At 41.6% G+C, this 12,126-nt stretch overlaps 1 protein-coding gene across 1 annotated transcript in view; it reads left to right on the forward strand.

Moving 5' to 3' along the window:
• Positions 1-11,314, forward strand: part of LOC130366846 (uncharacterized) — a 50,505-nt gene extending 39,191 nt beyond the window's left edge. The window contains exons 3-7 of the mRNA XM_056569226.1: positions 9,322-9,511; positions 9,976-10,099; positions 10,253-10,394; positions 10,473-10,691; positions 11,116-11,314. Of these exons, the coding sequence (XP_056425201.1) occupies positions 9,322-9,511; positions 9,976-10,099; positions 10,253-10,394; positions 10,473-10,691; positions 11,116-11,169 (729 nt within the window). The 3' untranslated portion in view covers positions 11,170-11,314. The remainder of the gene's footprint in view (positions 1-9,321; positions 9,512-9,975; positions 10,100-10,252; positions 10,395-10,472; positions 10,692-11,115) is intronic.
• The last annotated feature ends 812 nt before the right edge of the window (positions 11,315-12,126 follow it).

Consider the following 12,126-nt stretch of genomic DNA (forward strand, 5'->3'; position numbering starts at 1 on the left):
CGCTGAGCCTTAACACCCCACAGGTGTTTGACGACTTTTCGTTAAAGTTGGATGTGTAAATGAGAAAAAAATTTTTTTTTACTAAAATGCAGTTTTCCCCCAAAATTTTACATTTTTACAAGGGGTAATAGGAGAAAATGACCCCCAAAATGTGTAACCCCATTTCTTCTGAGTATGGAAATATCCCATGTTAGGACGTAAAATGCTCTGCTGGCGAACTACAATGCTCAGAAGAGGAGGAGCGCCATTGAGCTTTTGGAAAGAGAATGTTTGGAATGGTATTCAGGGGCCATGTGCGTTTACAAAGCCCCCCGTGGTGCCAGAACAGTGGAACCCCCCACATGTGACCCCATTTTGGAAACTACACCCCTCACAGAATTTAATAAGGGGTGCAGTGAGTATTTACACCCCACAGAACTTTGGAACAGTGGGCTGTGCAAATGAAAAAGTTTATTTTTCATTTTTACGGACCACTGTTCCAAAAATCTGTCAGACATCTGTGGGGCGTAAATTCTCAATGTACCCCTTATTACATTACGTGAGGGGTGTAGTTTCCAAAATGGGGTCACATGTGTCGGGGGTCCATTGTTCTGGCACTATGGGGGCTTTGTAAACACATGTGGCCTTCAATTCCTGACAAATTTTCTCTACAAAATCCCAATGGCGCTCCTTCTCTTCTGAGCATTGTAGTTCGCCCGCAGAGCACTTAAAATTCACATATGGGGTATGTTCTTACTCAGAAGAGATGGGTTTACAAATTTGGGGGGGCTTTTTTCCTATTTCCTGATGTGAAAATGAAAAATTTAGGGTAACACCAGCATTTTAGTGAAAAAATTAAAAATTTTTCATTTTCCTATCCAACTTTAATGAAAATTCGTCAAACACCTGTGGGGTGTTCAGGCTCACTATACCCCTTGTCACGTTCGGTGAGGGGTGTAGTTTCCAAAATGGGGTCACATGTGGGTATTAATTTTTTTTTTGCGTTTGTCAGAACCGCTGTAAAATCAGCCACCCCTGTGCAAATCACCAATTCAGGCCTCAAATGTACATGGTGCACTCTCACTCCTGAGCCTTGTTGTGTGCCCGCAGAGCATTTTATGCCCACATCTGGGGTATTTCTGTACTCAGGAGAAATTGCGTTACAAATTTTGGGGGTCTTTTTTTCCTTTTACCTCTTGTGGAAATAAAAATTATGGGGCAACACCAGCATGTTAGTGTAAAAAAATAAAAAAAATTTACACTAACAGGCTGGTGTAGCCCCCAACTTTTCCTTTTCACAAGCGGTAAAAGGAAAAAAAGCCCCCCAAAATTTGTAGTGTAATTTCTCCCGAGTACGGAGATACCCCATATGTGGCCCTAAACTGTTTCCTTGAAATACGACAGGGCTCCGAAGTAAGAGAGCACCATGCGCATTTGAGGACTAAATTAGGGATTGCATAGGGGTGGACATAGGGGTATTCTACGCCAGTGATTCCCAAACAGGGTGCCTCCAGCTGTTGCTAAACTCCCAGCATGCCTGGACAGTCAGTGGCTGTCCAGAAATGCTGGGAGTTGTTGTTTTGCAACAGCTGGAGGCTCCGTTTTGGAAACCCTGCTGTACAAGACGTTTTAAATTGTTTATTGGGGGGGGGGGCAGTGTAAGGGGTGTATATGTAGTGTTTTACCCTTTATTAGGTGTTAGTGTAGTGTAGTGTTTTTAGGGTACATTCACACTGGCGGGTTACGGTGAATTTCCCGCTGGGAGTTTGCACTGCGGCAAAGAATTTGCCGCAGCCCAAACTTGAAGCAGGAAATTTACTGTAAACCCGCCAGTGTGAATGCTCCCTGTACGTTCACATGGGGGGGCAAACCTCCATCTGTTTCAAAACTACAACTCCCAGCATGTACTGACAGACCGTGCATGCTGAGAGTTGTAGTTTTGCAACAGCTGGAGGCACACTGGTTGGAAAACCTTCAGTTAGGTTCTGTTACCTAACTCAATATTTTCCAACCAGTGTGCCTCCAGCTGTTGCAAAACTACAACTCCCAGCATGTACTAATCACCGAAGGGCATGCTGGGAGATGTAGTTATGCAACAGCTGGAGGTACCCAACTACAACTCCCAGCATGCCGAGACAGCTGTTTGCTTTCTGGGCATGCTGGGAATTGCAGTTTTGCAACATCTGGAGAGCTACAGTTTTTAGACCACTGCACAGTGATCTCCAAACTGTGGACCTCCAGATGTTGCAAAACTACAACTCCCAGCATGTCCAGACAACAAACAGCTATGTGGGCATGCTAGGAGTTGTAGTTTTGCAACATCTGGAGGGATATAGTTTAGAGACCACTGTATAGTGGTCTCAAACTGCAGCCCTCCAGCTGTTGCAAAACTACATATTCCAGCATGCCCAAACAGCTGTCTGGGCATGCTGGGAGTTGTAGTTTTGCAACATCTGAAGGGCTACGGTCTTAGACTGTAGCCCTCCAGATCTACTTACCGGCTTCCGTAGGATCCCGGCAGCCGTCCTCTTCATACGCACGTGACGCCGCCCGCCGATCAACGTCGCCGCAGCCTCCTGATCGGTAAGTGGAGGTCGGCGCCCGGTCCCCTTCGGTTCCCCGATCTGCCCCGCCTATTGTGGGAGGGCAGGACGGGGAAAACGAAAGTTAACCCCCCCGCCCCCGGTCTGCTATTGGTCGTCGCCTCTGACGATCAATAGCAGACCAATAGCAGGGATATGAGGGGTGGCAACTCTGCCACCTCACTCCTATGCCTACAGGGGGATCGTGGGTGTCTTAGACAACCGCGATCCCCCTTCTATTCCGGGTCACCGGGTCACAATAGACCCGTATGATCCGGAATCGGCGCAAATCGCAAGTGTGAATTCACTTGCGATTTGCGCCGATTGCCGACGGGGGGGGGGGGGTCTAATGACCCCCCTGGGCATTTGCACGGGGTGCCTGCTGATTGATATCAGCAGTCACCCCGGCCCGGTCCCCGCCCGGCGCGCGGCGGGGACCGAAATTCCCACGGGCGTATGGATACGCCCTGGGTCCTTAAGTACCAGGACGTCAAGGCGTATCCATACGCCCTAGGTCCTTAAGTGGTTAAGCCAGTTCAGTACATTACATGATGTGTTACCAGCACTGACCTGGCCAATGTCAGCTCCTTTTTCCATAGTGTATACAGAACTAAAGAACCCATTCAGTAGCTCCGCTTTCTCTATATCGCCTGTGACAACCTCCCCATTATCATTATTAAGGGGTCCTACATGTTCTGTCCTTGGTTTTTTTGTATTTATATATCTAAAAAAATATTTAGGATGAGTTTTGCTTTCTTCGGCCACTAGTCTCTTATTTTAAATTTTTGCTGTTTTTATTACATTTTTACAGATTTTATTAAGCTCTTTGTACTGTTTAAATGTTATAGCTGACCCATCAGATTTGAATTTTTTGAAGGCTATTTTTTTGTTGTTTATTGCTCTTTTAACATAATTTGTCAGCCATGTAGGATTTTGTTTTAGTCGTTTATATTTGTTCCCCTTTGGTATATATTTAGCTGTATAGTTATTTAGAGTTGATTTAAAGATGTCCTATTTACCTTCTGTATCAGTATTTGAGAACACCTCCCCCCAGTCTATGTCCTGTAGTGCAGCTCTCAGCCCATGGAAATTTGCCTTTTAAAAGTTATATGTTTTTGCCTTCCCCGTCTGTCTTTGTTTTCTACATTTTAAGTCAAAAGTAACTATATTGTGGTCGCTATTACCAAGGTTTTCCCGTACAGTTACATTACCAACCAGCTCTGCGTTGTTGGAAATGATCAGATCCAACAAGGCATCACTTCTTGTTGGGTCCTCCACAAACTGGCCCATAAAATTATCCTGCAATAAATTTAGGAATTTTCTCCCCTTTGTAGTTTTTGGACACATTAACCCCTTAAGGACTCAGCCCATTTTGGCCTTAAGGACTCAGACAATTTAATTTTTACGTTTTCATTTTTTCCTCCTCGCCTTCTAAAAATCATAACTCTTTTATATTTTCATCCACAGACTAGTAGGAGGGCTTGTTTTTTGCGCGACCAGTTGTCCTTTGTAATGACATAACTCATTATATCATAAAATGTATGGCGCAACCAAAAAACACTATTTTTGTGGGGAAATTAAAACGAAAAACGCAATTTTGCTAATTTTGGAAGGTTTTGTTTTCACGCCGTACAATTTATGATAAAAGTGATGTGTGTTCTTTATTCTGAGGGTCAATACAATTAAAATGATACCCATTATTATATACTTTTATATTATTGTTGCGCTTAAAAAAAATCACAAACTTTTTAACCAAATTAGTACGTTTATAATCCCTTTATTTTGATGACCTCTAACTTTTTTATTTTTCCGTATAAGTGGCGGTATGGGGGCTCATTTTTTGCGCCATGATCTGTACTTTTTTTTGAAAGCACACTTGCATATAAAAAACTTTTAATACATTTTTTATAATTTTTTTTTTAATAAAATGTATTAAAAAAGTAGGAATTTTGGACTTTTTAAATTTTTTTTCGTTCACGCCGTTCACCGTACGGGATCATTAACATTTTATTTTAATAGTTAATAGTAGAACAGAAAAGGTAATGGAATTCTCAGCTCACCCTCCCTTAATAGTAGAACAGATCAGTATTATCGGTCATCTCCTGCTCTGGTCTGCTCGATCACAGACCAGAGCAGGAGACGCCGGGAGCCGCACGGAGGAAGGTGAGGGGACCTCCGTGCGGCGTTATGAATGATCGGATCCCCGCAGCAGCGCTGCGGGCGATCCGATCGTTCATTTAAATCGCAAACCGCCGCAGATGCCGGGATCTGTATTGATCCCGGCACCTGAGGGGTTAATGGCGGCGATTGCCGGCGGGTCCCTGGCTGCGATTAGCAGCCGGGATCAGCCGCGCATGACACGGGCATCGCTCCGATGCCCGCGGTTATGCTTAGGACGTAAATGTACGTCCTGGTGCGTTAAGTACCACCTCACCAGGACGTACATTTACGTCCTGCGTCCTTAAGGGGTTAAGATGAAACATGACACATATACCACACATTCAATCAGTTGCAATGGGACAGGTCCCAGGATAATTGCAGAAAAGTCCCGTGTATGCACCGTCTCCTAGGCTCGCATCCAGCGTTTATTTATAACAGCATCTGGCGTCCTGCGCCACACAGTTCTAGACCTGCCGCCTACTTATGACAGCAACAAATGGTCTTCAAAGGTGCGGTAGGTCTTTTGCGGCGCTGACTCGGAACAGGCACATCAGGTGAGTGTAAAAGGTTTATTAAAATGTAGAATAGATACACCCCTGGAAATTAGAGTGTGTTCACACATCAAAAAACACATTTGTTCCTGACATCTATTATGATATACACGCTCTCTTTAATGAATCTGGTATAAAAAATAGACACACCCTTGGATATCAGAGCATGTTCACACACCAAAAGACAGAATAGATATACACCTTAAATTTAGAGCATGTTCACACACCAAAAAATACATTTGATACTGACTAGTGTTGCTTGCGAATATTCACAATTCGAATTTTGTTTGTGAATATTGCATATTCGCAAATTCACGAATATTCGCGAATATAGCACTATATATTAGAAATTACGAATATTCGCTTTATTTTTTTCACAGTACACATCACAGTGATCATTTCTCTCTGCTTCCAGCTTGTGTGGTCTAAAGAAGGTTCTAATACTACTGTGTGAGACCGCCGGACGAATATTCGCATATGCGAATATTCGCATTCGAGAATATTGATCCCTCCCTTCTGCTGCTTCTATCAAGTAACACTGGTATACTTGCTATAAAGTTCATAAATTTTCACATATGCGAATTTTCGCATATGCAAATTTTAATTTGCAAATATGCAAATTTAGCGAATATATGACGAATATTCATCCATATATTCGCGAAATATCATAAATTCGAATATCGCCTATGCCACTCAACACTAATACTGACATCTATTATGACAATATATAGCCGTTCCTTTTAATGAGTCCGGTATAAAAATAGATACACCCCTGGAAATTAGAGCATGTTCACACACCAAAAGACACAATACAAAATAAAACAAATATTATGCACATATTTGCTTACCTCCCACATTGAGTTTGCATGCTATGCTGAAAGTTGTTATGATGTGTAACTTGTATTTTCTGTAACTTTATAATCTTTTATTCCTGATACAAAAGTTGTTAAAGAGTTAACTTTTTCTCTGTATATAAGTCCCCCCCTTCATGTGATTACCATGCCTGATGAAGCCGCCCATGTTCGGTGAAACGCGTTAAAGATCATTTTAATAAACCTTTTACACTCACCTGATGTGCCTGTTCCGAGTCAGCGCCGCAAAAGACCCACCGCACCTTTGAAGTCCATTTGTGGCTATCTACTTGGTTTGGAGCCTGCAGACCAGGCTCTAACAATCCTTACACACTGTCCATTGTTGTGTGTGAGCTCACACAACCACCTGGGGTAAGAGGTTTTAAAAAGAATCCTTCTACCAATACCTACCCAATCGGTATTACGCTATGGAGCGCTCTCTTTTATATTTTTAGCCTACTTATGACAGACTCTGTATACACCTTGTCCTAGCCATGCCATACCTACTCATCCCAGACACGCAACAGGCTACTTACGACAATTTACTTTGCAATTAATTCCCCGATTATGACCCAGTCCCTCCCACCAGGATCCTGCTTACTCACTCACTCACATTTCATACACACTCGGGCAGTAGATAGCTACTTTATGACAGGTACAAGGGTAATTGGCTCTGGGCGAGATTATTACCTGTCTCAGGTAGGTCACAAGTCGGCTAGAGCAGCAAGATAAAACTAAGGGGAAGACAGGGGTACTTTGGCTAGGTACAAGAATGTCCTACCGTATACCTGGAGTTGCCTTTGTTCAATCCGTCCGCTCTGGGTATTGTGACTTGCACATGAGGCCTAAACCCAGGCCCCACTTAGGTTGGGAGCCACCTGATATGGATTTTATCAGTGCTCTTGTAACTGTCTTACTCCCGGCCAAATCCGTATACAGAATCTATATAGCGAAGTATACCAAAGTAAATCAAACTGAGCCATTGTCAGTTTCAAATGCTTCAAAGTTCTGTGTGTCTCTGTTATTTTAAATCTTTCAAGCTTATATCACCTTTGTAATTAACATAAGTTCCCACCCTCACTAGTGGGATGTTCTTAGCCTTAGCATATCATATGAGGTATAGTCCTTTGTTAAACTTCAGGGGGCTGCAAATCCTCATGGCCAGCAACTTCCTCTACACGATGGTGGGGGCGAGATAGGATAGAGCAGATGGTGGAGGGGTAGCTTTGTCCAAATGGGCATTTTACATATACACTATATAAAATTTATATATGCACACATACACATCTATCACAAATGAATATTGAATACAATTAAACCTGTACACCACAGATATAGAATAAAATTATTGCAGGGTGATCCAACCAGACACATGCAGTATGTTTCAGAATGGATTCATTTTAATGAGGTTGTCAAACCAATAAATAATTATTATATAGATTAAAAGTAAACACTGTTTGCCATTTATATGGTATTAAAAATTAACCACCTGGGGGTTAAAAGTATACTGCAATATTACCTTTCTATTGGCGGCATATTACCACCAATAGAAAGACATGAAGAACAAAGTGCTCAATCTTAAAAAGATAATTTTATTTTAATCATGATAACAATATATAAAAAAGGAAAATATGGTTTTAGACAAATGACATGGACTGCTGGACCACAACGACCCCAGCTGATGAAGTGTAGGCGAAATGGCCGTTGGGATCCTGCATGTGTCTGGTTGGTTTACCCTGCAATTATTTAGTTCTATGTCCATGGTGCACAGGGTTTTATAAATAAAGCCTATATACCTGCATATTAACACAAACTATTGCAGTATATTATAATGTTTTGCAGTGGTTTATGCTCATGTATTTATATAAAAATATAAAATAATATTGGAGGCACAGTTCCTTGTTTGGTAGAAGGAAATATAGAAGAAAAAAACTAAGAAATTTCAAAGAGATGTCAATGACTTCCAGTCCAATAGAGTGTATAAATGTCCACATGGAGGCGGAAATAGGGGGGTATCCTCTTTGGTCCGAACATCATCTATGTCATCAATATCATCAGTGGGGAGCACTACACCCTCCCAGAATAAGCAAGATGGGTACCATCTCAGGAGAGGATATGCTAGGAGAAATGAATTACCCAGAAACGACAACAGGAGGAGACATGGACGACCGGTGAGTACAAACCAATTATCAATTTGTCAGATATATAACTAACACAAAGTCAGATAGAGGTTTTGAGTTTGGGGTTAAAGGGGTTATCCAGGAAAAAAAAAACTTTTTTTTTATATATCAACTGGCTCCAGAAAGTTAAACAGCTTTGTAAATTACTTCTATTAAAACATCTTAATCCTCTCAGTACTTATGAGCTGCTGAAGTTGAATTGTTATTTTCTGTCTAAGTGCTCTCTGATGACATGTGTCTCGGGAGCTGTCCAGAGTAGAGGCAAATCCCCATAGGAACTGCACAGAGCAGAATAGGTTTGCTATGGCAATTTGCTTCTACGCTGGACAGCTCCCGAGACACACGTCATCAGAGAGCACTTAGACAGAAAAGAACAACTCAATTATAGCAGCTGATAATTATTGGAAGGATTAAGATTTTTTAATAGAAGTAATTTATAAATCTGTTTAACTTTCTGGAGCCAGTTGATCTAAAAAAAAAAGTTTTTTCCTGAAATACCTCTTTAACATTCTCACCCACCTCTACTTTTGATAACTTCACAGTGATCAAGGATTTAAATTTATTTGCGAGAAAATTGGTTTTAAAGAAATTGTTTGATTGAAATGAAATGAATAGGGATGGCTGGACCACACAAGATCTGGAGACTGTAAGAATTCTGGAGGAGTTGGAGAGAGGGGATTCAGTGGATACCAATGGAGGTAAGACGATGCAACTGAAACCCAAATCAAATAAGTTTCCCCCCCTAAATATATGCCCTAATGTGGATATCTTTGTTAAGATGGTGATGACAGATTTTTTAAAGATTAATAAACATTTTCGAGATGATAACCTTACGAGGGATCAGAGAGAAGCCATTAAAGAGTTGAAAGAGATTACATCTGTACTATTCAAGCCTGCTGATAAGGGGGGCAACATTGTCGTGTGGCCAGTACAAATGTACGAAAAAGAAGCATTTAGGATGTTATGCAATAGAGAATGCTATCAAAAACTGTGTTTTAATCCCCTTCATTCATTTTAGGGTGAACTGAAGGAGTTACTGAGGGGTGCTCTTGATAAGAATATCATTACCAAAGGAACATATGAATATTTGACTGTAACATACCCAAAGATGATGTGTTTATATCTACTCCCAAAAGTCCACAAGGACACTAAAAATCCTCCTGGCCAACCAATTGTTTCGGGGAATGAGAGTCTATGTGAATCCCTGAGTAAGTATTTGGATATGTACTTGAAACCACTTGTATACAATTTACCGTCATACATTAGAAACAGTGGGGATGTCCTGAAAAAATTGGAAAATATCTATTTGGAGGAGGACATGTGGCTTGTCACTTGGACGTGGAAGCCCTGTACACGTCTATAGTGCATGAGGATGGTTTGGAGGCGGCAAGATGGTTTTTATCCACGAATTACAATTATAGTGATCTGGTTGAATTTTTTATGGATTGTTTGGAGTTTGTACTCCGCCGTAATTGTTTTATTTTTAAAGCTTCTCTCTACCTACAGCTCCAGGGGACGGCAATGGGGGCGGCTTGTGCTCCCTCATATGCCAACCTCTTCCTGGGGCTATGGGAGAGAGACCTGTTTTTAACACAACCAGTGAGACACGTGGAAAAAGCGCATATGTGCAATTGCTTTATTGATTATGTCCTTTTTATTTGGCTGGGGTCAGAGAAAGACCTTCTGGAATTCATGGAAGCACTGAACAACAACATCAAGAACATTAGATTGTCGGTTAAATATAGTCAACAGGAGGTGGACTTTCTGGACCTTAAGATCTATAAAGACAAAAATGGGTACGTTTAGACAGACCTTTTTCGAAAATCTACCGCAGTTAACTCTGTGTTGCCTGCAAAATCTTTTCACCCCATGCCCAGCAAAAGGGGCATACCAGTGGGCCAGTTCTTGCAGACAAGAAGGATCTGTTCTGATGAAGTCTCTTTCTCCAGACAGGCCACGGACCTGAGTAGGCGTTTTGAAGAAAGGGTCTACAGTAAGCGTATGATCAAGCAAGGTCATGACAGAGCAATGAATACACGACGGGAGGATGTACTGAAACCCAAGGATCCCAAACAGGAAGACTCCCAACAGGTGAGTTTTATCACCCCATTCAACAGCAGATGGCAGGAGATGAGGGGAATCCTAACTAAACATTGGCCAATTTTACAGGCAGATCCAACTTTGAAAAAATGGATCCCAGAGACTTCATCCATAACCTATAAAAGGGCTAAAAACCTGAGGGATATCCTTATGCACAGCTATCATGAAGGTGTGAGTGTCTGGAAATTGGAGGAAAAAATTGGCCCAATTGGAAGTTCAATGGATTATGAGAATCGACTGCATCCGTCAGAAAGGCTTGAACAAAGTTCTAAGTTTTGCCCCTTTCCTGTGAGTGTACACTTTGGGTTTGGGCTATTTTGGGGTAGAGCTGAGAGTTTTTTCTTCCCCTCTCCCTCTTTCTCCCCCCTTAAGTTTTAGGCCCCCTTTTCCTCCTCCCCCCCCCTTTTTCTCCCCCTCCCCTTCTTTTTTCCTCCCCCTTTTTTCCTCTAGTTTCCCTTCCCTTTCCCTTCTTCCTCTTCCCCGCCCCCCCTTTTTTTCTTCCTCACCTTCCCCTGTCCTTCCCCATCCCTCTCTTTTTTCTTTCTCTTTCACCACGTGATTTGTTATATTTTATTTTTTGGATGCTATTGGGGGAATAGGGCTTTGGAGAGACCCGGGGTGTACCATGCGGAATGTGTTTTTACGGTGTTTTATCTTGCTTTTAACATTGCTTATTTTTGTGTATTTATTCTAATCTTATATATTTTTTAAGGGATATCCATCGCAAAATCAGCGGAGAGGGAAATTGAATAAATTGTTGATGTGACATCTTCCTCATTACCTTTTATATTTTTCTTCAGACCAGCAGATATGGACTTTTTCAAATAGTATTATTATGGACCCATGTATGTTTGGTTCTTTGAATGATTGCTACTCTTTCCAGGAGATCACTATTGCATCACTCTTGATAGATAAACTACACATTTTTAGCTCATTTTGTCTTCGGGTATTCTCTTATATGGGTTGAGACTTTGTCTTTTTTTTTATATTTGCTGGTGGTGGGTGTACTTGTGCACTATTTAAAACTTTTTTCTGCTTTGTTTGGCTCATCACACGTGGTATGATATTTTTCATTGCCATGCCTTGTCCTCCCTTTTTGGAGGAGAGGGTATGGCACTGGATATGTCATATTGCACACAGGTGCATTTGGTTATTTCACATTTACACAGTGCATATATTTTTTCTAGTCTACAACACTCAATTATAACTCTTAGGTATCGGAGTTATACATACAGTTTGCACACACTTATGAACAGATTAAAACACATAGTTTGTGTTTAAGGGTACACCTTTATTCTGTCATATTTAGGTAAGTTCACTCACACTTTCCTCTTTATTAGTGATGTCGCGAACATAACATTTTCAGTTCGCGAACGGCGAACGCAAACATCCGCAAATGTTCGCGAACCGGCGAACCGGGCGAACCGCCTTTGACTTCAATGTGCAGGCAAATTTTAAAACCCACAGGGACTCTTTCTGGCCACAATAGTGATTTAAAAGTTGTTTCAAGGGGACTAATACCTGGACTGTGGCGTGCCGGAGTGGGATCCATGGCAAAACTCCCATGGAAAATTACATAGTTGATGCAAAATCTGGTTTTAAACCATAAAGGGCATAAATCACCTAAATTCTTTGGAATAGCGTGCTTTAGCCCCTTTTAGGCATCACATAGTTAGATCCCCCCTTTAGGCAGCACATAGATTCCCCCATGTTAGGCAGCACA

The sequence above is a fragment of the Hyla sarda genome, chromosome 4 (assembly GCF_029499605.1).
Source record: "Hyla sarda isolate aHylSar1 chromosome 4, aHylSar1.hap1, whole genome shotgun sequence".
NCBI lineage: Eukaryota > Metazoa > Chordata > Amphibia > Anura > Hylidae > Hyla > Hyla sarda.